The following is a 27,176-nucleotide window of genomic DNA, read 5'->3' on the forward strand; positions in this document are numbered from 1 at the left end:
ATTTCATTAATGAAAAAAAAAAGCATCATCCCACATTTTGCATCATAGGTGAAGGTGGAGTAGTTTGATGATTGTACACAGAGTGTAACACCAGAAAACGGGAAAACGTGGGCTCATCAATATTCCACTAATCTAATTAAAACAAGAGAGGTTGGTCGACAACACCACCGAATTCCCAACAAACAGTCAAAAGACACGCCACTCCCAATCTGTGTATCATCAAAATATAGGTAACAGACCCTTCTTCTTTGTCTTCTTCCAAACGCAGACTCTTTGGTTAACCACAAACCAAAGAAATTTGGCCGTGGGAAAAAAAAGGCTCAATCAGTGAGGTGGTAGATGGCAACTACAACAGCCAATCAACAATCTGTCTACAAAATAACCAAAAATTCAATAAATTAATTAAAAAAGAAAGAGAAAAAGAAAGGGTGGAGCTTGAGGGTTGTGGCAGGAGCAGGTACCACGTGCACGGTGTCATTAAAGGGCCGTTAAAGGCTCCTAGAAGAACCCACCTTCTTCCGCTACCCCCAAATCTAACTCTCCTCTAACATTTAACTGCTTTAGTTTTACAATTTGTTTTAAAACATTGGTTTGCATGTTTGTAAATTCAAACACACATTTTGCTTTGCCTTTTTTCATCCTCTTTTATCTCTTCCTTCCTCTTTGTCTGCTTTCGTTTCACCACCAAAGGATACTTTTCAAATTATAAATGCTTCAGACCCATATAGCAAAGTGGAAGACTTTGTTTTGATCTCAACCTTTTTGGATTCAGGTCCCTTCCTTTTTTTTATTTGCCAGGTTTGTCATTCCTTTTGGGTTGTTTACTGAATTGGGTATTGGTTTTCTTTCTTCTTTTTTGAACCCATGAAGTGAGATTCTAGTGGAGAATTGTGTGCTTTTTCCCTAGATTGTTTTTGTTGTTTAATCAGGTTTGAAAGGGATTCTTCTTTTTTCATGATGGGTTTGTAATTTTGTTGATTGAGGTTTCAGTTTTGTGAGGATTTCAAAGCATTAATTTTGAACTTTTTGAGAGTTTGTAATGAGTGCCTTCTTTTAGCTTCCAAAAGTTTTGCTTTTGTTGAAATCAAATGTTAATGTGATCCTGTATCTGGGAAACTTTAATCCTGGGTCGTGTTTCGTTGCAGGAACTGGAATTCAGTTACTAATGAATTAACTATTTTTTAGCACTGAAGTAATAGAATATGATTCTTTTGGTACCATGTTCAAACTTCACTAAACTAAGCTATGAGTTAAAGGGTAAATTACAAGTCTTAATCACGTCAATTTCTGATATGTGCTTCAAACAGAGCTTTACTACATTCATGGTGCGTTTGTGTTGCTAGTAGTATTAGATATCTCTTTGGTTGAGGATCAGTTCCAAATCATCTATTGATTAATTTTTTTTCGAGTCCTCATCCTTGGTTGTTTAATTTCTGGATACGCAGCATGTCAGAGGCCCAAAGAAGGTCAGCTATGGCTGGAGTCGGGCGTGGAAACAACGGATTAGTAAACGGGGTATTGCCGATCAGGAGCTCTGCTACAATAAGTGAAGTAGATGAATTCTGCTTTGCACTTGGTGGGAAGAAGCCGATCCATAGTATTTAATTGCAAACAATGGAATGGCGGCTGTCAAATTTATACGTAGTATTAGGACTTGGGCTTATGAGACATTTGGCACAGAAAAGGCGATTTTGCTGGTGGCCATGGCTACTCCTGAGGACATGAGGATCAATGCAGAGCATATTAGAATTGCTGATCAGTTTGTGGAAGTTCCTGGTGGGACAAATAACAATAACTATGCCAACGTGCAGCTTATTGTAGAAGTGTGTATAGTAAACTCTGTTTACTTGCTTCAAAGTTTTTCTTTTGTCAATGGATTGCCTTTTCAAGAAGCTTTTCTGTTAAGGACAAAGGAATCACACTTAGTATATCCTTGTTGTAATGTATTATTTTACCTCAGATGATTCTGAAACATAAGATTTCAAGAGGCTAACAGCTAAGTTGAAAGAAGTTTGCATGTCAAGAGATTTGGAAGTTGTACATTTCAACATTACTGTAGAGTCATAGGACATGGAAGGAATATTGATAACTAGAGTGAGAGTGTGTTCTTATTCTTGTTACTTGTGGCTCATTTAAGCTAATTCCCAAAATAGTTAGGTTAATCATATAGAACATGCTGCAATGCTATATCTTTTGACAAGTTATATTTTGTGGTGATTCAGATGGCTGAGATAACACATGTTGATGCTGTTTGGCCTGGCTGGGGTCATGCATCAGAAAACCCTGAGCTGCCAGATGCTTTGAATGCAAAGGGAATAGTTTTTCTTGGGCCACCATCTGTATCTATGGCAGCATTGGGAGATAAAATTGGTTCATCATTGATTGCTCAAGCAGCAGATGTACCCACCCTTCCATGGAGTGGTTCTCATGTAATTCTTTTTTCTTCTGACTGTTAATAATTTCCCTTTTCTATGGCAGTTTCTCATACACAATGCTCCTTTCCTGTTTTCCAGGTGAAAATTCCTGCAGAAAGTAGCCTAGTTTCTATTCCATATGAAATATACTGTAAAGCATGTGTTTATACAACAGAGGAAGCAATTGCAAGTTGCCAAGTTGTTGGTTATCCAGCAATGATCAAGGCCTCTTGGGGTGGCGGTGGTAAAGGCATAAGAAAGGTTTGTGCTTCATTTGTAAAATATTTTCATTTTCTGTTCATAGAAATTTAATTTATTAAAATGTTTGAATCCCCCTTTAAAGTTACTGTGCATATTTTGTTAGAAGTAAGATTGATTTAAAACTTCTCATATAATCTAAATTGGTTTGAGTTTCTAGGTTCATAATGATGATGAAGTAAGGGCACTATTCAAACAAGTGCAGGGTGAAGTTCCAGGTTCACCTATATTTATAATGAAAGTTGCTTCTCAGGTGAGATTATATGCTACAATTGATTTCAGTGAAGTGACAGGAGTTTCGATATTTCTCTGACAACCGTTTGGTATATTCTTTCTCTGATTAGAGCCGCCATTTAGAGGTCCAGTTACTCTGTGATCAGTATGGGAATGTCGCAGCTTTGCATAGCCGTGACTGTAGTGTTCAGAGGCGTCACCAGAAGGTAATTTTGTTTCTTTAGAGGCTATATTTGAATGTTAGTTTTCTAGAACAAATGGGGGCCACAGCCAGAAAAGGCTTATGCTTCAGTTACATCATATATGTGGGAAGTTTCCCTTCAAAATCTGACATTGTGGTCCTTCATCTAAAATAGATTATTGAGGAGGGCCCAATCACTGTAGCTCCATTGGAGACTGTTAAAAACTGGAGCAAGCAGCTAGAAGGTTAGCTAAATCTGTTAATTATGTTGGAGCAGCTACTGTTGAATATCTGTACAGTATGGAAACTGGCGAGTACTACTTTCTAGAGCTCAACCCTCGGTTACAGGTATGATATAATGATTCTATCCTCACTTCTGGAACATTTCATTTGGATTAAGCTGTCACATTCATGCAGTGGCAATCATAATTTGCTTTATCCGTTTACTGCAGTTGTGCAATGTATTAATTTTATATTCGTTTAAAATGGATGCAAAATACAATGCTAACTGGTAGTTAAGGAACGGTATGGGCTTATTGGACCATTTGGAAAAGCATTCAGATTTATGACCACAAAGTGTTTGGAGATTTAACATTTCTATGACTTGTTTGGTGGTTTTACCTTGTTTTGGTGTGAACATATCAGTAGAAATGAAGAATCTTGTGATTTACATGATGGAATATGTTTTTTTCTCCCCATATTCTTCAAGGCTTTAATGTTTTAAAATCAATTCCAACAGGTGGAGCATCCTGTCACTGAGTGGATAGCTGAAGTAAATCTGCCAGCTGCCCAGGTTGCAGTCGGGATGGGTATCCCTCTCTGGCAAATTCCTGGTATGATGTTAACATCCATTGTTTCTCCAAAACAGTTTTTCGCTGTTCAATAAGTGATTCGTGTGTTTGATTTGATTAGAAATACGACGATTCTATGGCATGGAACATGGTGGGGGTTATGATTCATGGAGGAAAACATCTGTTGTTGTCACAAGTTTCGATTTTGACAAGGCAGAGTCAACTAGGCCAAAAGGTCATTGTGTAGCTGTTCGCGTGACAAGTGAGGATCCAGATGATGGGTTTAAACCTACGAGTGGAAAAGTACAGGTTAGACTTACTAGGCTTTCAAACAACAGTACTTCAGATATTTCATTTCTTTCTTTCACTGCTTTTTCTTTTCTTTTGTTAAGCTTGTATTAAGATACATGACTTTGTGCAGGAGTTGAGTTTTAAAAGTAAGCCAAATGTGTGGGCTTACTTCTCTGTTAAGGTAAATATTTAGATTTTGGCAATATTATTGGTTGATAGAACCTAACTTATAACGATATTGATGGCAATAATAATTAATTTGCAGTCGGGAGGAGGCATTCATGAATTTTCAGATTCTCAATTTGGTAAGTATTACACTAATAAATTTCTGTTTTATACCGGAAGGGTGGTTTTGGTGAAATCAGTATTGAGTGCTCTCCCTATCTCCTTCATCTCTATATTCCGATTACCAGTATGTGTGTTGAATAAGTTAAACTCCATAATGGCAGCTTTTCTTTGGGGGGATTTGACAGACAAGAGAAACATTCATTGGGTAAACTGGGCTTCGGTGTGTAGGCCTAAGAAGTTGTGAGGTTTAGGAATTCCTAATCTGGACCTATTAAATAGAGCTCTTTTTTTTATAAGAATTTCAGGCCTCGTTAAAAAACCCCTTCTTGATTAATGGAGCTTATAGGTAAGCTCCCTAATCAGCGGAAGGAGGAAAAGAGTGCCTTAGGATTTTATTGAACCATAAAATTACATAAGATACAACCATTATACACCCCAACATAACCAAATAAGCTCGAAACAGCCATAAAACATCCAAACTATAAACACAGAATCAGCCAATTCCTTCTTTAGCTAAGGCATCAGCCTCTAAATTGGCTGTCCTATTAACCCATCTGACAACACCTTCTAAAACATTAAGCCTGTGAACAATATCTTTAATCAAAAAAACATAAACATCAGGAACTAAATCCACTTAATCCAGTCTACAGCCACCTTGCTGTCGCTTTCGATAATCAGACAGCTCTTGGGAAAATGGTTGAGGAAATTTGCCTGTGAAAAAGATTCGTGGTGGAAAAGGGTTGTATGTTGTGTTAATAATTTGGATTCGAATGCAATTATGGTAGATAGTTCGATTTCCTATCGTGCTTCGTGGTTTTGGAAAGGGGTGGTAAAGAATTTCTATTCAAGTGACGATTTTGGAGAATGTATTAGGAATAATATGCAATTAAGAGTTGGTAATGGAGAGTCTGTTTTGTTTTGACATGACATTTGGTTGGATTCAATTCCATTAAAGGATCGGTTTCCGAGGTTATTCGCTCTCTCGGTTAACAAAGGGGAATGAGAAGGAACTTAGCCGATTGGGAGTTGGACCAATGGCTCGTGCTCAATTCGTTGCTGAGTAATTTCTTAGTGTCGCCTTTGGCAGTGGACTGCTGGGTTTGGAAAGGGAATCGGGAGGGCTGTTTTTCAGCCAAGTCGTGTATTAGGAAATTTTTTGATACGTCGGCCGCTAATCCAACTTGGGTTAGAAACGTTTGGTTAGGGGTAGCCCCGTCTGGGTGGAAACTTTCGTTTGGCTGGTCGTCCATCAAAGATTAGCGGTTAAAGAAGAGTTGTTGAAGCGTGGAGTCGCAGGGATTGTGGATTCACTTTGTCCGTTGTGTGGCAGGTTCTCGGATTCTGTTTCTCACTTATTTGTCCATTGTGATTTAGTTTGGGGATTATTGTCTAGATTTTTGCACTTTTGGAACGTCTCCTTTGCTGTTGCGGAGAGTCCGACTGCTTTGATCTCTATTTGGGCAGATATAGTTCTGCGCTCGACGATTTGGACTTTTATTCCAGGGGCGGTAATGTGGTCGGTTTGGAAGTGTAGGAATGAGATTATTTTTGAGAAAGTAAAGTTGGACTCAACGCTGTTATTTTTTCTTGTAAGATATAGGGTTGTAGCATGGTTTGTAGCTAGATTTCCGGATTCGGTAATTCCTTTTGACTCTTTAGTGGGTGATCCAAAAGTAGCAGATTTTGCTGTGAGTACTAATTGGGTTAGTTCTTCCTTGGCGCGTTGGGTTCCCCCTACTTCGGGCTTCTTCAAAGTCAATATGGACGGTGCTATGGTTAAGGGGTGGTTAAGAGGAGGTATTGGTGGTTTGCTAAGGGACAGTGACGATGTGCTGCTGTGTTCATTTTCAGAGAATGTCGGTCGTGGGCCTCCTATCCTTTCTGAATTATTGGCTATTAAAAGGGGTCTGCTCTTATTTAAGGAGTCCGGTTTTGATTTAATGGGGAGGCTTATTTTAGAATCGGATTGTTCTACTTCTTTGGAGTGGATCAAAAATCCGGGTTGCTGCTCTCCGTTGTTTGAGTCATTGGTGAAAGATATTGCTGCTGTTGTGATAGAACGGGATGTTATTGTTAGACATATTTTGAGATCCGCCAATTGGGAGGCGGATGGATTGGCTAAAGTAGGAATTGGGTGATTCCTGTGTTTTTGGGGCAGGGTAATTTTGTTAGGTTTTGGGTGTTCCTGGTTGTGTAAGTGTGGGTTTGTATTTTTGGTCAGTTTTGGGTTGAGGTGTGTTTTGACTGATTGTTGTATTGTACTTGGTATTATTTAAATAAATTCTAAGGCACTCTTTTTCTCCTTCCAATGTCCTTTAAGCTACTTCCGTAGTTTGAAGGTTATGAAGGGGTTTTTCAATGAAGCCTCTTATTTTTATCAAAAATGAATGTTATATTATTTTTTAATACAATATCATTATTTCTGATAATAATCAAATCTTATCTCAGGACATGTCTTTGCTTTCGGGGAATCCAGAGCTCTAGCTATAGCAAATATGGTTCTTGGGTTGAAAGAAATTCAAATACGTGGGGAAATTCGCACAAATGTTGATTACACAATTGACCTTTTACATGTATGTTTATCACTCAAATAATCTTTTTTCTTTATAGAAATTTTTGACTTCAGGAATTCCAATTATTACCTGCTTAAATTCTTTACAGGCTTCAGATTATAGAGAAAATAAAATCCACACTGGTTGGCTGGACAGTAGAATTGCTATGCGGGTTAGAGCAGAAAGGCCTCCTTGGTATCTCTCAGTTGTTGGAGGAGCTCTCTATGTAAGTTCTCATATATTAGAATTATTTTTTACTGTTGTTAGAATATGTTTGTTACATATTTTATTTTTTCTCAGAAAGCATCAGCCAGCAGTGCAGCTATGGTTTCAGATTATATTGGTTATCTAGAAAAGGGTCAAATCCCTCCCAAGGTACAGTGCTAAGCCCGAGTTGCTTTTGTTATGTGAGTCTTTGTTAACGTACTGATCCCTGTTGACCTTGATCGCAGCACATATCACTCGTGCATTCTCAAGTGTCCTTGAACATTGAAGGAAGCAAATACACGGTAAGAGTTTCTGATATTGCCACTACCAACATTTTAAGGGTTTGTTTTCTAATTGCCAATAACTTCTAGAGATCTTGGCTATCATGTTAGTGAACAAACACAGTTACCATTTTGAAAAAAATGTTCGCAGATTGACATGGTTAGGGGAGGACAAGGAAGTTATAGGTTGAGAATGAATGAATCGGAGATTGAAGCAGAGATACATACATTAAGAGATGGTGGTTTATTGATGCAGGCAAGAATTTCTCCCTTGAAAGTTTTTAATCATTGTTTTGCATGTTTTACTTTTGCCTGTGTTGTATATTTCTCTTTCATTTATTAAAACCTTTTATTATGGACCTTGCAATTATAACATTTCCTCCCTCTCCCTCTCTTTCTCTCTCTCTCTCTTCTTGGCTCTTCCTAATGCTTAGTTTCGATTTATTGCAGTTGGATGGAAACAGTCATGTTATTTATGCAGAGGAAGAAGCTGCTGGTACTCGCCTTCTCATTGATGGACGGACTTGCTTGCTACAGGTGCCACTTATTCCTTTCTTCCACACTTATTCCTTTCTTCCATATGTTCTGGCTCCTCCCCTCCAACTCAAAGGAAAAGCTCCTTTTTTCATTTTAACCACAAAATTAAGGCATGACGTTAATGTTGGTTTTACTTATGCAGAATGATCATGACCCGTCAAAATTAGTGGCAGAAACACCATGCAAGCTGCTGAGGTTTTTGGTTTCTGATGGTAGTCATATAGATGCTGATGCACCATATGCAGAGGTTGAGGTCATGAAAATGTGTATGCCTCTTCTTTCACCTGCTTCTGGAGTTATTCAAATAAAAATATCTGAAGGTCAAGCCTTGCAGGTAAATAATGTTCTATATGGGAAATATAAAGGTTATATTTTTGTGGAAGTTAAGGAAATGTCACTGATTTTGCAGGCTGGTGAGCTAATTGCGAGGCTTGATTTGGATGATCCTTCAGCTGTAAGGAAAGCTGAACCATTCCACGGGAGCTTCCCTGTATTAGGGCCTCCAACTGCAATTTCTGGCAAAGTTCATCAGAGATGTGCTGCCAGTCTAAATGCAGCCCGCATGGTTCTTGCTGGTTATGAGCATAATATTGATGAAGTAAGTTTTTATTTAGCCCATGGTAATACCATTAGAAACCAGAAAATTTTCTTCGGTAGTTTTTGCCTTTGTAAACATATCAAGATCTCTTAATCAAGAAGCTCGTAAACAATGGATGTATGGTTTTAATTGTTAAGTATCTTGCCTAAAACCAATTGGTAATGAGTGTAGGGCCTAACATGAATATAGTAGGACCACAGGAAATTCAATAGTCAATGACACTCCCCAATTGTTAAGCATCTAACCTAAAACCAACTGATAGTTGGTGAAGGGGCTGACATGAATATAGTATAATAGGAAACTTGATAATAGATGTGGGATAACACTGCTTAACATTCCCTCTCATGAGCAAACCACAAAGGCCTATACAGAGACAACCACACCAGGGATCAGCGACTTCACTTGTTAGGTAGAAACAACTTAACACACTCGGGCTCTGATAACATTTTAAGCATTCAATCTAAAACTAATTGGTAATAGGTTGCAGGACCCAACCTGTGTATAGAATCACCCCAATACTTAATAGATGTGGGATAACACCAGTTGACATTAACTTTTAACCCTTCAAACTTTTTGTAAGTTTTAATATTGTAATGAATTACTTTTCTCAAGTGATGTTATCCCTCGTTAAGTATTAGATTCTGTGTGGTTTTATGTTGAATTCAAGCTTTCCTCCTGCCAATTGGTTTTAGGTTATATGCATAATATGGTACCTCTGATATATGGTTTTACTCGACTCCATGAGAGGTTGGAGACGCCATGTGAGCTACTTGTGAGGGGAGTGTTAAATGTTGGTTTACAGATACTTTTTTAACTTTAAAGAATGTTGTCTTAACATAATGAACTTTGATTGTAAATCTGGTGCTATTTTCCTTCATTAATTTTTTTTAAACATAACAAAATTAGGTGTTACAAGAATTTTTCTAAGATTGAAAACAATGGAAAGGTCTTATTGATGTCTTTGCAAAGAAAAAAAAGAGTTGAAACATTCACGGAAGAGTTCTAGCCTCTAAGATCATTCTTTTTTTCCACATAGAGCACATAGAAAAGGTTCAACTTCTAGGTCTGAGTCTCTCCTAGATATGCTTGAAGTTTGATTTGTGATATTAATTGGTTTGACCTGTGTTACAGGTAGTTCAAAACCTGCTGAATTGTCTTGACAGTCCTGAGTTGCCTTTCCTCCAATGGCAAGAATGCATGTCTGTTCTAGTAACCAGGCTTCCCAAAAATCTTAAAAATGAGGTGTGTATGCCATCTGATTTTTTTTTCATCTTTGTTGCTCTGGGTAGTGGCTTTGGACTTGTATATTTTGATCTGATTTTACTTCTTTACTTCTGTCAGCTGGAATCAAAGTGTAAAGGGTTTGAAGCAATTTCGAGCTCCATGAATATTGACTTTCCTGCCAAGTTACTAAAAGGAGTCTTAGAAGTGAGTTCCCGTATCCCGCACTCATTTTGAACTTTTGTGTCTATTTTTGTTCTCTGGAAAGTTTAACACTTGGGGCACCTACTTTGATTGCAGTTCCATCTATCCTCCTCTCCCGAGAAAGAAAGAAGTTCCCTAGAAAGGCTTATTGAACCATTGATGAGCCTCGTGAAATCTTATGAGGGTGGAAGAGAGAGTCATGCCCGTGTTATCGTGCGATCCCTTTTTGAAGAGTATCTATCTGTTGAAGAGCTATTCAGTGACAACATCCAGGTAACTTTTGTCTCAACGGAAATTATGTTAATCTTATTGTTAAAAACACTACTGCATATAACTTTGTTATGATTGTTTGTATTGACTAGACCATTCTGATTTATCCATTTCTGAAGTGTCAACACAGTAATTCATATTCATAAATCTTGACAATCATATCTGCAATTCTAAGTCCACTGACAGTCTTCAAGCTTTCAAGTGTGTATTATTTTGTTTTCTAGTTTAAATAAGTCTTTTCTATGCAATATCACAGGCTGATGTGATTGAACACCTTCGACTTCAGTATAAGAAAGATCTTTTAAGGGTTGTGGAAATTGTACTATCTCATCAGGTATTGAACTTGTAGCACTGGCAATTTTAGTGTTTATGTTTAGTTTTCCTGATGTAAATTATTCTGTATGTTGTACAAATATTTTTGGCTTGCAGGGTGTCAAGAGTAAAAATAAACTGATTTTAAGACTCATGGAACAACTCGTTTATCCCAACCCTGCTGCATATAGAGATCAACTAATCCGGTTCTCTGCATTAAACCATACAAGTTATTCCGAGGTTCGCCACTGTACTGCGCTACTCATATGAGTATCTACTAAGTTTATTTACAATAAAGAGTTTTTAATATTTTGTTCATTGTATTCATCGTTTTGGCCTACTAAAATTCAATTAATTTTGCCTTGAGGAGGGTATGTGATTGTTTTACATGGAGTCTGATTTTTGAATGTGTGTAGTTGGCACTCAAGGCAAGTCAGTTACTGGAGCAAACCAAATTAAGTGAACTTCGCTCCAGCATTGCTAGAAGCCTTTCTGAATTAGAAATGTTTACCGAGGATGGTGAAACTATGGACACTCCGAAGAGAAAAAGTGCCATTAATGAAAGAATGGAGGATCTCGTTGGTGCTCCTTTAGCTGTTGAAGATGCTCTTGTAGGTTTGTTTGATCATAGTGATCACACCCTTCAGAGGCGGGTTGTCGAGACTTATGTTCGGAGGCTATATCAGGTGAGAGGGTTTAATTCTTACAATCTTTCTCTTATGTTGGTTTAGGACTATCACATCCTCATTTAACCGTTTGTATTTTCATCAGCCTTATCTTGTAAAGGGGAGTGTCAGGATGCAGTGGCATAGATCTGGTCTTATTGCTTCCTGGGAATTCTTGGAAGAGCATATTGAGAGAAAGAATGTGTCTGAAGAACAAATGTCTGATAAACCATTAGTTGAGGAACATAGAGAGAGGAAATGGGGAGCCATGGTTATAATTAAATCTCTCCAATTTTTGCCTGCAATCATCAGTGCAACACTGAGAGAAACAACTCCTAACATTCATGAAGCAACGTCAAATGGATCCCGAGAACCAACTAGCTTTGGTAACATGATGCATATAGCACTGGTGGGCATCAACAATCAGATGAGTTTACTTCAGGATAGGTATATATCTTCTCAACTTTTTCTTGTAAAAGTCGTACATGGATTGGTCTTTTTGTTGTTTTTTTTCTTTTTTTCGTGTTTGCTGAAGATACTGCTGAATTAAGGGACAGAGACAGAATCATTGATTATTCCTAATCAGCATCTACTTTTATTATTTGCAGTGGCGATGAGGATCAAGCTCAAGAGAGAGTCGATAAGTTAGCAAAAATACTTAAAGATAAAGAGGTAGGATTAAGTCTACGATCTTCAGGTGTTGGAGTCATTAGCTGTATAATACAGAGAGATGAAGGGCGAACACCTATGAGGCACTCATTTCATTGGTCAACTGAAAAGCTCCATTATGAGGAAGAACCTCTTTTACGCCATCTAGAACCCCCTCTATCCATATACCTTGAATTGGTCTGTTATTTGAACTTCTGCTCCTTTGTATTCCTTGAGGAAAATATTAGTATGTACCTTTACCTGATAATTATCAACTCTTAATCCAGGATAAGCTTAAAGGTTACCAGAACATACAGTATGCACCGTCACGTGACCGCCAATGGCACTTATACACTGTTGTGGACAAGCCACTGCCAATTCAGAGGATGTTCCTCAGAACACTTGTCAGGCAGCCTACTTCAGATGAAGGGCTTACGGCATATCGAGGACTTGATGCTGACATGATGCGTAGTCAGTCAGCTATGTCTTTTACTTCAAGAAGCATCTTGAGGTCCTTAATGGCTGCAATGGAGGAGTTGGAGCTTAACATGCACAATGCTACTCTAAAATCAGACCATGCACATATGTATCTTTGTATTTTACGAGAGCAACAAATAAATGATCTTGTGGCTTATCCCAAGTAATTAAGCCTATATTAATTTTCTTGTTCATTTTTTCCCTCCTTTCCCATATGGTCGGCAAACACTATATTTATCTTACATTTGAGATATGTCACCAGGAGAGTTGATCTAAATGCCGGGCAAGAAGAAGCTGCAGTAGAATCAATCTTAGAAGAACTGGCTCAGGAAATTCATGCATTTGTTGGTGTAAGAATGCATAAATTAGGTGTTTGTGAATGGGAAGTGAAGCTCTGGATGGCATCTTCTGGACAAGCAAATGGCGCGTGGAGAGTTGTGGTGGCGAATGTTACAGGCCAGACGTGCACTTTACATGTAAGTTTCTAATGCTTCAAAATTTCTTCAACAGGATTTGGATTTAGTTGTAGTGTTTACACGTGGAAGTGAGGAAAAGAAAAAAAAATTCCCACTAGCAATTTTTTTAGTTTGCTGAGATCATACACCTTCCTGTACAAATCTTGATGACTGCCAAAAACGATTAAATTTGAAGGAACCATAGACCATTAGTATTGGATGTTTCTCTTTTGTTTTTTTGTTATGTAGCGCTCTTACTGATTTATTTACATAGCGGTATATGTTGTTTCAAAAAGAAAAAAATAAATCCTAATATCTAGCTGTACAGTATGAGAACCATATATCACTATCCAACTAGAACCAGTCTAAATGTCTATTTTAATGAAAATGGAATCTTGATGATTTAGGCAATATAAAATAATATGGTTGTGTTATACTTTCAGGTATACCGAGAACTTGAAGATACTAGCAAGCACAGAGTTGTATACCATTCTCTTTCTGTAAGGGGTCCTATGCATGGTGTACCTGTTAATGCTCACTATCAGCCTTTGAGTGTTCTTGATCGTAAACGTCTATTGGCTAGGAAAAACAATACCACTTACTGTTATGACTTTCCGTTGGTAAGCACAGTGCTATGGGCATACAGCTATATTGGCTACTTCCTTTTCCTTTTCTTTGCTCTGATCCATAGCTGATAAAAGCTTTATTACTGTAGGCATTTGCGACTTCCTTGCAACAGTCATGGGCATCCCAGTTCCCAGGTATTAAAAAGCCCAAAGATAAACTTCTTCCAAAGGTTATGGAGCTTGTATTTGCTGACCCAAAGGGCAACTGGGGCACTCCTCTTGTTCCGGTCGAGCGCCAGTCTGGACTCAATGATGTTGGCATGGTAGCCTGGTGCATGGAAATGTTTACTCCTGAATTCCCCTCTGGAAGAACAATTTTGGTAGTTGCGAATGATGTGACCTTCAAAGCTGGTTCTTTTGGCCCAAGAGAGGATGCATTCTTCCTTGCTGTAACTGATCTCGCTTGCTGTAAGAAACTGCCTTTAATTTATTTGGCTGCTAACTCTGGTGCCCGTATCGGGGTAGATGAAGAAGTCAAAGCCTGCTTTAAAATTGGTTGGTCTGATGAATCCATCCCTGAGCGTGGTTTTCAGTACATTTACTTAACTCCTGAGGATTATACTAGGATTGGATCATCGGTCATTGCACATGAGATGAAGCTGGCCAGTGGAGAGAGCAGATGGGTTATAGATACTATTGTTGGGAAGGAAGATGGTTTGGGGGTAGAGAATTTGAGTGGTAGTGGGGCCATTGCTGGTGCATACTCCCGAGCATACAAGGAAACCTTTACCATAACATATGTGACTGGTAGAACTGTGGGAATTGGTGCTTATCTTGCTCGTCTTGGGATGCGGTGCATACAGAGACTCGATCAACCTATTATTTTGACTGGTTTCTCAGCATTGAACAAGCTTCTAGGTCGTGAGGTGTACAGCTCCCACATGCAACTTGGTGGACCTAAAATCATGGCGACAAATGGGGTTGTCCATCTCACCGTCTCAGATGATCTTGAAGGGGTGTCAGCTATTTTGAACTGGCTAAGTTGCATTCCTCCTTATATAGGTGGTCCACTTCCCATTTTAAATCCATTAGATCCTCCGGAAAGGCCTGTGGAGTACTTCCCGGAAAATTCATGTGATCCTCGTGCCGCTATTTGTGGTGCTTTAGATAGTAGTGGCAACTGGAAGGGAGGTATTTTTGACAGGGATAGCTTTGTGGAAACCCTCGAAGGTTGGGCTAGAACAGTTGTGACAGGAAGGGCAAAGCTTGGAGGGATCCCTGTAGGAATAGTTGCAGTTGAGACACAGACAGTGATGCAGGTTATTCCTGCCGATCCAGGACAACTTGATTCCCATGAGAGAGTTGTCCCACAAGCTGGACAGGTATGGTTTCCAGATTCTGCTACAAAGACAGCTCAGGCGATAATGGATTTCAATAGGGAAGAGCTTCCACTTTTCATTCTTGCCAACTGGAGAGGCTTTTCTGGTGGGCAAAGAGATCTTTTTGAGGGTATCCTTCAGGCTGGATCAACCATTGTTGAGAATCTAAGAACATACAACCAACCTGTCTTTGTTTACATTCCCATGATGGGCGAGCTCCGTGGTGGGGCCTGGGTCGTTGTGGACAGCCGGATCAATTCAGACCATATTGAAATGTATGCCGAGCGCACTGCTAAAGGTAATGTACTTGAGCCAGAAGGAATGATCGAAATAAAGTTTAGGACAAAGGAGCTACTGGAGTGCATGGGCAGGCTTGACCAACAGCTTGTCAGCATGAAGGGAAAACTTCAGGAAGCCAAAAGCAATGTCTTCCATGCACAGGTGGATTCTCTGCAGCAACAAATGAGAGCACGTGAGAAGCAGCTTTTGCCAGTATACACCCAGATAGCCACTAAATTTGCTGAACTTCATGATACTTCTCTGAGGATGGCTGCAAAAGGGGTAATTAAAGAAGTCGTCGACTGGCATCGCTCACGCTCTTTCTTCTATAGAAGATTGCGCCGGAGAATTGCGGAGAGCTCTCTGGTCAAAATCGTAAAAAATGCTGCTGGTGACCAACTATCACATAAATCTGCATTGGAGTTGATCAAGAAATGGTTTTTGGATTCCGAGGTTGCAAAGGAAAGCAAGGATGCTTGGGTTAACGACGATGCCTTCTTTTCATGGAAGGATGATCAGAAGAATTACACTGAAAAGCTAAAAGAGCTTCGGGTCCAAAAGGTATTGCTTCAGCTTACAAATATTGGGAATTCATCTTCAGATATGCAAGCTCTACCTCAAGGTCTTGCTGCCCTTCTAAGCAAGGTAAACTATTCCACTATCCTTTCTTTTACTCCATTCTTGTCTATATCTCTTGTAACCTAACAACTATTTGAATCCAATGCAGATGGAACCATCAAGCAAAAAACAAGTTGTCGACGAAATTCGTAAAGTGCTGGGTTGATTAAATTTCTGAAAAAGATCCTGCAACTCATTTTACCCTCGTTTGTTTTAGAATTTCGATAACTTGATACCCATATCTACCGTCAGCTACAGGAAGCTTCGTGAGAAGTCGAGGTGGCCAACTCCTCGGCAGAGTGGTAGCTTTGATAGGTGTAAATTTAGTGTTAGATTTGTAGTCCGACCAGGAGATCATTGGACCGTTGCCAATGTGAGTTTGTTGTGTTTGCTGCAGAAATGGTGAAACTTTGCTCATATTATTAATTTTTGTAATAATTAGGGAAGTATAAATCATTCCTGCTTGTGAATGCAAATTCATTAAGGATTCTGAGGACATTGTGTCCCTTCTACATTTTCTTTGGTATGGCTTTGATATATTTTATGAGACAATAATATCTTTTTGATACGGTCCATTAATTCAGACCGAATCGGGTTTGATATGAATTTTAACCTAAAATATCAAGTCTAATTTCGTTCAAGTGGAACCTCCTAAATCTAGATCAGATCAGATACAAGTGAGATTGCCAGTTTTGAATGGAAATCAAATGAATAAAAAATCAGACTTGACCCGACCAAGTGTGATCCCTAAATTACCATTTAAACATTAATAAAAGTTTAGAGCTGTTTGATATATTGTACGGTAATATTATGATGTGGCAACTTAATTTAAAGCTAAAAACGGTGAAAATAGACAATTGGAAATATGATTAAAAAAAACATAATATTTTTTTAGATATTTTTGGTTGTGTTATTTTTAATCTTAAATTATGTTATCGTTCCTTAAAATTTTCATATATGGTAGCCTTTTGGTTTGGATCGTTTGAAGGAAATATGTCGTCAGAATTGAAAGGTGATGACATCTAAATGCATGCGAGGAGACGCCCGCCATTCAAATTTCCCCCCAATCACATAACCACATTATATTGACGAATCCTCGCCCCTTTTTATAACTACATCATTTCTATTATTTTAGGACATTTACCCACACAAATGATTCAAGGGCAGGGCTGCCCTATATACGGAGGTGACAATTGACAAATATTCAGTACAAGAATTGCCCTAAAACCCTTATTCAATTCATTATAGCCCTCTAAACCCCCAACATTCCCTTGCAGTGGCTCCAAAAGAATATCCCTCTTTGAGGTGTTGGGTTTTTTGAAGGCCTAAATCAGAGTGAAAAATACCCTCCCGTTTTAGGGATACCTTTGCTAAAGTTGTTTTCATGTTTTGCACTTTTTAGACTTCTAGGCCTTACACCACATGACACCCGTCTAAACTAAAGACAAAAATTGATACAAAGGAAAAGGCAATTCCATTTCATTGTTTTGATTTGAAGCCACCAAATTTAGCATAGAATAATAGTATCTATCATATACACAAGACACTTGCCAACATGAACATAAACATAAGAAAGTTGAATTAATTTCGAATCTATCACGAGTAATAAATCTAAAATATTTTCACCAACAAATACAAAATAGATTTGTTAAATAATTTTAAAATTACCTTCAATTTCCTTATTTGTGTGTTACATGCTTAATTAAAAAACAAGTGTATAAAATATACTTTTTGTTTGTTTTAGGAGTTTAAGTTTTTTTTTGTTACTATTTTAAGGTCATCTTGACGATTGCTATTAAAAAATCGTCAACCAATGATTTTTTTGACATATAACATTACTTTTTTATTAATATTATTTTTTCAAAATAAAATACAAAAATTCTATTTTTTTATTTATAAAAACTTCAATTTTATAATTTTTCGCAAGAACACTAAACTCTCTAAATCTCCTTAAACGGTCGGAGATCATGTGACGAGCAAAGAATAGACGATGGTTGGGTGAAAAAGTGATCTCGAATGACGGGATTACCGACTAAGTGTTACGATTATTCTTTTTTTAACGACAACAAGGGAACGATTGATTGGTGAAAGTCTGACAACAGAATGATAAGCGGTGGTGGTGATTGATTTGATGGTGGCATATGTAATTTAAAGATTTAGGGTATAGAAATTTAAGGATTTTGAGTAATCCAGAGATTTTAAGAATTTAGAAAATTAATGGTTTTAGGTTTTTTCTTTAAGAACAAAATTAGAAGAAAGTAAAAAACATGCTATGTGCCAAGCACTTGTCATTAATGGTTAGACACCTTGAATAATAGCGTTAAACACCTATTTTAATTTTTAAAGAATAAAAGAATTTTTTGAATGATAAAGAAAAAACTTTAAATATCTAAAATCAAGAAAAAATACAATTCAAATACTTGTATTTTAATCCATCATATACCGGTGTGTACACGGGGTATACTTTTTTCTTTGTACTCGATTAGTGGAGAGATCTGTCCAGCCAATTGTTTTGTATACTTTTTAGCCCATCAAACACGAAAAGAGAAAGGTTGAACTATAAATTATGAAAATACCATCCAAGTTTGATTTATGTTTTTTTACAAATTTTAAATCTAATATTAATTTTATTTAAAGACGTGAGGATAAAGAAGAATACTCCTAGTGAATCTAAAACAATCTAAGAAAATATAAATGAATAATTTCACGCTATTCCAAGCATATTATTGTTGCTTTATATTATTATTGCATCTGAAACAAATAATTGGGGGTTCATAAAAAGAAAAAGAAAAAGTGAGTGGTGGTGGAGAGCAGACCATTATCCTATCCTTCGGTCTAATCACTTATGAACTGCGTCTACTTGCTTTCGTCTTTTGCCCATACCACAAATGTTTTTTTATCTTATTCCAAAAAAAAAATTTGCCAGAGATCGATTTTTTCTTAATTGTAGAATTGAAATAATTTTAAAAGAAAATAAAATTTGAATAGATATTATTTTATGTTTATCTTAAATTAATAAAAAAAATTAAAAGGGTGAAGGTTCAATAAAAATCATTAACATCTCATTTAAAACCCTCAAAACTAAATTCAAACAACTAACCTAAATAAAATTGTATGTTGATAGTGTATTAAATAAAAATATAGTTTATTTTTTTATAAGAAGAGGAAAAAAAAGTTGATTGAAATCCAACTACGATTTGTTGTCAAACATGACTAAAATGTGTTCCATTTCGATACACTATATGTTTGGTTGGTAAAAATATAAAACATCATAATTAGTCAATAGCATGTCTTAAAGAAATGACGAAGCAAGGATGAACATCGATTAGATTTAAAGAGACGTATGATTTTATATTAGGAAGATGAATTTAAAAAATTTAAGAGGAAATAAATTTATAAAATTATAAAATATGAAAACATATTATTAATTATAAAAAAAATATCTAAAATATTATGGTACGATTATTTTCATCCACTCTCCTCCGTCCATCATTGCTTAGGTTCCATTCCATGAGTGATGGGAAGGAAGTTAAATTCAAAATAATAAAGACGTAAAAGAAAAGAAAAAGGCAAAGAAAGAATCCAAAACCTCCAACCTGACAGCATTAAAGAAAAAGTGAAGTCACTTGTTACATGGCCTAATTTGTGTAGTGGATATCTTTTCCTCTTTAGACTTTACACACACATTCTCCCTAATCTCAATTAATCAGGCAGACTCATTTTATTCAAAAGGGCCTTTCATTTGTAACTAACATCTAATTAATTAACCATAATGATGTTGAGATTTTTACCAAACAATATCCTCCATATCTTAGTGATCATCTTTATATACAGTGGCAATCATGTAGAAAAAGAAGAAGAAGCGTGCATCAACATACAAATGATAAAGGTGACAATATATTTAGAAATTTTAAGATATTTTGAAAAGTGTAGGTAAATACACTTTGTTGTATTTAAAGGAAAGAGATGAAAGATATCATAATATGTTGGAATCGTTAATTTATTAAGTAATCTCAGTAGGGAAAGAGAATGTTATTTTTTTTAGAGGATTTAAATTCGAGCAACTACGTCTGTATAATATGTGTACGTTATCAATTATTAAGAAAGATTCTGAACATATATTATGTTATAATAACTCCAACTATTAAAAAACATTTTGAAACCCTTTATTTATTATTCACAGTGGACATCTTTGTCCTATGATCTATAGTGATTAAGAAACAAGATGCATGTTATATATATATATATATATATATATATATATATATATATATATATATATATATATATGCACGAACTAAACAACTCGGTGGTAAAAGAAGTATTGTTATTCTTTGAGGTCTCGAGTTCAAGGATCATGAATGTCAAGGTATGAACGTTCACTATCAAATGGTTGAGAGTGTTCTTAGAACAAATATTGCATTGTACTTATCCCAAATTAATTAATAATTAATATATATATATATATGGAGCGTGAATGATTGATTTATTTAGTAGAGCATATGGATGAGAATTGTAAGTTTCACCATCTGCAGCTTTACACGAAATGCAAATGCAATTCAGACTAGGTTTCCCGCTAATGCTACAGCTTTGGAGCGGGCTTGTCTTTCCGTTAATGGGTAGATAGGGTTTTGCTCTTTTACTACATGCGCCCATCGTCTCCGTCCTTTTCAATGCATTGCCCAACCCTCCGCGGTACCAAGAGATGGTGATCCCAAACTATTTTATACTTTTAAATTATTATTGACATCAAAATGCAATTTAATCATTATTTTAAATCATCTAATTTCTTTTTAAATAGTATAAGATGATTATAAGATAATATATGTTCAGAATATTTCTTAGTCGATGATAATACACACATCTCGTAGACACAATTATTCAAACATATTAAGGAACAATTTCAATGACAAAGGAAATGTCGTTCTCCCTAAATGATTTGGATTCGAGCAATTTTATGTGCAAGTGTGTGTGAGTTTATATATTTGAAATTGGACATACATATTATCCTATAACCATATAAAAAATATGATATCACGAAAAAGCTTTATAATTGAGGATTCAATCATTGAGCCAGCAATTTGGGGTTATGTAATGCATCTTAGCAACGTATTTGTGGGTCAAAAGCAAGAGCGTAAAAGAATGATAGCGATGGCAGATCATACATGCAAATTGGTGGTACTATTTCTTCATTCATCATCTATATCAAGTTATGTGCAATTCTAGATCAACCATTATAGTAGTAATACTGTTAATTTTCACCATTCCTTCATATTTTTTTCCTATTTATCAAATCGATCAGATAGTGGTAAATCTTAAATTGAGTATGTAACGATTCATATTTTCAAATCAATTAATTTTAATAAATAATAATTTATCAAAGCCTGTAATCATTTATTTATTTAATAATCGATTCATATTCCTACGATTTATTTATTAATGAACATAAATATTAATTTATTAATTTCTTAATAGTTTAACTAAATATAAGTTGCATTATAATGACATATTTATAATGTAGAAGAGAATTTAAGATTTATAGATAATTTAAATAAATTTACAGTTCATAAAATTGTCTTGACCAAATAATTAATGTTAGAATTATTATGTCGTTTAAAATTCGAAGAGAATACGATTTATCTTAACTATCGGAGCACGTTGACTCTCAACTAGAAACATATACGTGCTTGATCGAGAGAGACAATACATTTGCCTTGATCCAAGGTAAATTAATCTTAAATATATATATTGATTAAATTCACTTGAGACTTTCAAAATATATTTTTTTTAACCTTAAACATCTGTAAATATAAAATTATGTATGTTTGATTTACAAGCTTCGATATATCAAAAATGAATTCATCTTAAAGTAGTAATATGATGGTTGATGCGATGGATATGTAACTTATACATGATATAGATGTATTCATAAACATGGAGGCATAACTCAATTAAAAAGTACAAGGTATTCTTTCTACATTGTATGACTTATAAAAATGGAATATGACTATGGATCAGGGGTAAAGTGCATATATATTATTTTGGGTAAATTTTTAAATATAGTCCAACATATTAATGGAATGAGAAAAAAAAATTAAGTACTAATTTTATTGAAAAAAAATATTAAAATTTTTAGATTCGCCACTACTATAAGTCATCCATCCTTGATGAATGATTTGATTATTATTTTGTATAATAATATTTTCATTATATGGATTAGAATAGAACATTAACGAAAATGATCAAAGCAAGTAAACGAATAAAACCTAAAGGGACAGTAGATTCTTATGGGGACTCATAATAATTATTTGATTGTCAATTTTTCACGTCTTAAATTTTGATTTACTCAACAGTCTTTTAAAATTTCAGTTTTTATATTCCTTATACATAGAATTGTTATTGAGATTAAATTTTAGGGTAAAATATGTGTATCTAAATTATCGATTTTGTTTTATTTTAGTACTTAAATTTTTATTTTTTTCAAAATAATATTTAACGTTTATTTTTTATTTCATTTTAATACTTGTTGTTAAAAATTTAAAATTTAAAATAATATTTATATTATTTTTCAATTATTTTTATTTAACTAATCAAACTAAAACCATTACCAAGTTGTTAGGTTTCTTAGGAGCACGCTTGATGACTACGCCGGTGTACCATGGACCTCGGAACGGAGTTAGGTTGCAGGTGCGGTGGATCGCCAGTGGACGGGGCTCTAGTGGGCTTTATTTTCAATATTTTTTTTTTGTAAATCAACAAAACAAAGGGGAAAAAATAAAACAAAAAGGTGAAGAGTTTTACCCTTCAGGTTTCTACAGTGATAGCTCTGGTTGTCAGATGATCAATCCGAATTGTGGACCATGAGAGAATGACGAGTCGACTAACATAGTTTAGTTTTAGGTCCATCGGATGAATGACGATAAATATCGGATGATGAAGAAGCCAAAGAGTTCACCGTTAATTTGGAGAAATTGAGACGTTCCAAGTGAAACATATGTCAGAATAGCTCTCAGGGGATCAAAAAGGTGCAAGCTCAAAAATTTGGACTTAATCGATCAACGAAAGCGGCAATCAATGATAACCGACGACTGTAGAAGTGACAATCGACATAACTTCTCACCAATTCCTAATAGACAGAGAAAAGTTCCTAAATAATAATATAAATAATGGTTTAAAATTTTAAAAGTGAATTATTAAAATGAATAAAAAGATTAAATGATATGTATAATTTTTTAAAAAATTAAATATTAAAATTAAACAAAACTAATAGTTAAATATTAAACTGAGAGTTTACCTAAATCTTAATTTCCTTTATTTTCGGTCTATTAAAGAGTTGAGTGGCTGTCTGCTATCTATACCAACCACAGAACTCACCATCCAATTATATTCCACCACGTGGGACCCCAATGGACAACGACCAGAAAGAAAATCCTTTGGAGAGCCAAGAAGTTCGTTGTAATTTTGGACGTCATTTATGAACGTTAAGGGTGATACAAATTGAAGGAGGGTAAATAGGTATAATTTAGTTTTAAGGTTTAATTTAATATTTAAAGATTTTTTATTTAATTTTAGTTTTGAAAATTTAAATTAGTAATTATATTTGATTCTTTTGGGTGGAATTAGATGAATTCAAGTAATTTTTGAAATTTTATTAAATATAAATTTTTTATTTCAAATATAATTAATTATACCAAAAAAATATAAGTAACAAATTTAACCAATAAACTAAGTTCAAAGATCAATTTAAACTAAAAATTAAATATAAGTATCTGATTAGAAAAAAAATCATAAATATCAAATTGAACCAATAAACTAAGTTCAAATGTTTAATTGGACAAAAAAATTTTAGATACCAAATTGACCTTGGAGCCAACATAAAGTCCCGAAATGTACATTTACCCATTTAATTAATAAGTGGCGTAGTTTAATGGGGTGCGTACGATAAAAAAATGTTCATGGGCATATTTTTTTCTCCCAAGTTATAGCGTTTTTCTTTTGCTTGCTTATTCATATTTATGCTGCTAACGTAGACTAGCGATTTCTTTTCAGAGTTTTTGACTAGTGATTATTGGAAATAAAATAAAAAATCAAAATAACATCTCCTTTTGCTTTCTCATTGTTTATGAACTATTTTTAATTTGTGGGTTGTTTTTTATTCTTCGTTTTGCTTTCAATGAGTGGTTGAAGCTGCTTTTTTTCCCCAGAGAAACAATAATGTTTTTGAGTGTTCATTTGCTTAGGAAGTTCTGTTGATTCAAAAGGTTCGTGAAGTCTCTCAAATCTCAGTTCTTTTTTAATTTTGGGTTTATGAGAAACTTGAAACTTTTGAGAGATTCATTTGTTTTCCTTCTTCGTTCCATATTTCTTGGAACTTCTACTAATATAGAGTTGATTCTTGTTGTGTTTTTGTTTCAGGCATTTGTTCTCATGGAGATTGATCCATAAGATTGAGGTAAGCAAACCATGTGAATATGGTCGAAAATCGCAGACTCGATCCTCTCGGCATAAGATTCTGTAATCTATTTCTTCGTTTTTGGTTCTGTTCTAGTTGCTTGATAGAGTATGAACTCTCCATCAACCGAACTTCCGAGAAGTATGGCGATATATGAGCAATTCCACCACATAAGCAGGTGGGGAGACGGCTTCGACAGCAACAATACCGGATCGTCCGCAATCGTGCCGGCAGATGTGGGGCTAAAGAACAAGGTGAAGTTGCATTACTGTTCTATTTCTTGGTTGGTGAGCATTTTCTGCAGTTCCATGCTATATAAAACTAAATTGTGCTGATTCGAATCGTAGGCTGAATATATATCTTGTGAGCAAGTTGAACCTTCCATAAGTGATCAAGAGACAAACAAACCCACCGATAAGGTAATGAACACATACATGTCCTACATGTTTCAATTGTATGTATCTTTTATTTACGGAACCATGATATGTGCAGATAAGGAGACGTCTGGCACAGAATCGAGAAGCTGCTCGCAAAAGCCGGTTGCGGAAAAAGGTAGATGGAAATGCATTCGATATAAAGAATTCACTAATGGTACTTATGAACCGGTTTTATCTTATAGGCCTATGTTCAACAACTAGAATCAAGTCGTTTGAAACTAGCTCAATTGGAGCAAGAGCTTGAAAGAGCTAGGCAGCAGGTATGTTTTCTCCCTTGGTAAAAGCAATGTCTCTTTCGATCGCGTTTCGAAACGTTGCATAGGTAACCGGTTCGTGAATGCCTTGATGCAGGGTATATACATAAGTGGTGCATCAGATACTGGTTGTTTTGGATTGCCTGGAACTGTAAACTCAGGTTTGTGGTCTTAAGTGGTAAACAATTTTAAGTAAAGGTTTCCGTCCCTATGGATATCACATTTATATCTTGCTTTCTTGTTTAGAATAGCTTCATTTGAATGTTCCAGGGATTACTGCATTCGAGATGGAGTACGCACACTGGGTTGAGGAGCAAAATAGACAGATTTGTGAACTTAGAACTGCACTCCAGGCACACGTTTCGGATATAGAGCTCCGTATACTGGTGGAAAGTGGCTTGAACCACTACTGTAATCTGTTCCGCATGAAGGCAGACGCTGCAAAGGCTGATGTTTTCTATCTGATCTCAGGCATTTGGAGAACTTCAGCCGAGCGTTTTTTCCACTGGATAGGAGGATTCCGCCCATCGGAGATTCTAAATGTAATTCTCAGTCGCATTTAACTCTTTTATTTTTCGACTGTTTTCAGTTAAATAATTATGTTTCTTCAGGTTGTGGTGCTACAAATTGAGCCATTGACCGATCAACAACATTTGGAGGTCTGCAATCTTCGACAATCATCTCAGCAAGCTGAAGATGCTCTTTCCCAAGGAGTAGATAAACTGCAGCAGAGTTTGGCCGAGGGCGTTGCATCCGATTTGTGCTCGGGAAACTACAAAGCTCAGATGGTTGATGCAATAGATAAGTTGGAAGCCCTAGAGAACTTTGTAAACCAGGCATGACATTACTAATTCATACTGAATATTTTCTTCTTCTTTTCTTTTATTTTCGTTTTCGGATTAAACACTCATAACATCAAGTGTTGTGAATTGCTCTGGTCTCATTCTATGCTTTTCCCTAAGATGTCCACATTGTTTACTGGAATATGCATGTTTCTTGCCAAGAACAGGCGGACCACCTTCGCCAGCAGACGTTGCAACAGATGGTTCGAATCCTGACGACCCGCCAAGCAGCTCGAGGTTTTCTTGCCATGGGGGAATACTTTCATCGTCTACGTGCTCTGAGTTCGCTTTGGGCTGCTCGTCCACGAGAATCCGGCTAACTTAGAGAACCATCAATGTGTAGGCTGTATGCACCAGAAGTTTGTTCCTCAAGGATTTTTGGTGGTCTTGGTTTATGAAGAATATGAACTACAATATATATATTTATGTATGTATGTATGTATGTATGTATATATGTATGTATGTATGTATGTATACTTATAGTTGTTCAAAGGAACTTCTTCGGCATAAAATGTGTAAATATGAATCCTCGTGCTGTATATCAAGAAGAATTTTGGGTGATTAAATTAAGATTTACTGGTGTTGTATAGCTTACTATATTCTTTGGATGCTGGATAATTATATTAGCAAGTTCCTGATTTCTTACTTTTGCATTTTTAGGTTATTTAATTTAGGGTCTAAAGACATTTTTGGCACCTCAAAGTTTTTAAAAAAATTTATTTCAGTCTAACATTTTTCATCTCTTTTGACCATCAAGCTTCTAACTTTTATCAAATTAAACCGACAGAAAAAGTAACAGATCCCTTAAACTGACATCAATTATTTTATTTTGTTATCCGTATTAACATCGATTATTTTAATTTTGTATAAAAATATTAAAAATAAAAATAATATTTAAAACTAATAAAATATTAACTATTATTAAAATATAAAATATTTTAAATTTTTTAAAAAATATAGGGTAAACTACATGTTTAGTACCCAGCTATCACTTTATTCTGTTGGTCACTCAATTATTTTTCCTTCAAAATCATACCTAGCGTTTAATTTTGGTTTCATTTTAGTCACCCGTCGTTAAAAAATTAACGGTGATACCGGTGTGTTACCATAAGATACTACCACATCATCATTGAAAAATTAAAAAATATGTCACGTCAATGTTTTGTTAAATTTTCAATTGTGGATGACCAAAATGAAACTAAAACTAACATTAGGTATGAATTTAAAAAAATAGTTGGGTGATCAAAATGTAATAAAAATGATAGTTGGGATACTAAATGTATATTTTACCCAAAAATATATTTATTATAAGGCTTAATGGAAAAACAAGTGCCCCGACTATATCATTTGTTAACTTTTAGTGCATAAAGAATTTTTCGCTCAAAGTATATGTTTAACATTTTTTGTTACTATTTTAAGTGTCTATGCTATAAAAACCATTAAAAAATTGTTATATGACACTTTA

General features: G+C 35.5%; 2 protein-coding genes across 3 annotated transcripts; both read left to right on the top strand.

Annotated features, from left to right (window-relative positions):
• The first annotated feature begins 495 nt into the window (after positions 1-495).
• Positions 496-15,900, top strand: LOC120160941 (acetyl-CoA carboxylase 1-like). The gene is given in 34 exon segments (XM_039171247.1): positions 496-798; positions 1,446-1,597; positions 1,600-1,823; positions 2,223-2,429; positions 2,514-2,675; positions 2,833-2,925; positions 3,017-3,112; positions 3,263-3,305; positions 3,308-3,435; positions 3,827-3,920; positions 4,000-4,187; positions 4,300-4,350; positions 4,435-4,474; positions 6,906-7,030; positions 7,119-7,235; positions 7,310-7,384; positions 7,462-7,518; positions 7,649-7,753; positions 7,948-8,034; positions 8,177-8,368; positions 8,444-8,632; positions 9,764-9,874; positions 9,974-10,060; positions 10,154-10,330; positions 10,584-10,661; positions 10,757-10,879; positions 11,056-11,325; positions 11,411-11,751; positions 11,913-12,150; positions 12,240-12,592; positions 12,692-12,905; positions 13,328-13,504; positions 13,600-15,753; positions 15,836-15,900. Coding segments are annotated over 33 exon segments (6,804 nt in total). The 5' UTR covers positions 496-798; position 1,446; the 3' UTR covers positions 15,893-15,900.
• LOC120160942 (transcription factor TGA3-like) lies at positions 9,470-26,112 on the top strand. Of its 2 annotated transcripts, XM_039171249.1 has the most exons (11): positions 9,470-9,484; positions 23,963-23,987; positions 24,142-24,178; positions 24,275-24,432; positions 24,526-24,597; positions 24,671-24,730; positions 24,798-24,875; positions 24,967-25,030; positions 25,140-25,411; positions 25,481-25,705; positions 25,879-26,112. In XM_039171249.1, the coding sequence occupies exons 4-11, from the start codon at positions 24,289-24,291 to the stop codon at positions 26,029-26,031; spliced, it is 1,068 nt and encodes a 355-aa protein (XP_039027180.1). In that variant the 5' UTR covers positions 9,470-9,484; positions 23,963-23,987; positions 24,142-24,178; positions 24,275-24,288; the 3' UTR covers positions 26,032-26,112. The 2 variants fall into 2 exon arrangements, with proteins under 2 accessions (XP_039027180.1, XP_039027179.1); XM_039171248.1 differs by lacking the exon at positions 9,470-9,484 and having other exon boundaries at positions 23,837-23,987.
• Positions 26,113-27,176: the final 1,064 nt, after the last annotated feature.

This window comes from Hibiscus syriacus, unplaced genomic scaffold, assembly GCF_006381635.1.
Source record: "Hibiscus syriacus cultivar Baekdansim isolate YM2019G1 unplaced genomic scaffold, ASM638163v2 tig00111394_pilon, whole genome shotgun sequence".
NCBI classification, from domain to species: Eukaryota; Viridiplantae; Streptophyta; class Magnoliopsida; order Malvales; family Malvaceae; genus Hibiscus; species Hibiscus syriacus.

Coding starts and splice junctions, on each gene's coding strand:
- LOC120160942 (XM_039171249.1), top strand. CDS start 24,289: ATGAACTCTCCATCAACCGAACTTCCGAGAAGTATGGCGATATATGAG. Junction 25,412..25,480: donor GCCCATCGGAGATTCTAAAT/GTAATTCTCAGT, acceptor ATGTTTCTTCAG/GTTGTGGTGCTACAAATTGA. Junction 25,706..25,878: donor TAGAGAACTTTGTAAACCAG/GCATGACATTAC, acceptor TGCCAAGAACAG/GCGGACCACCTTCGCCAGCA.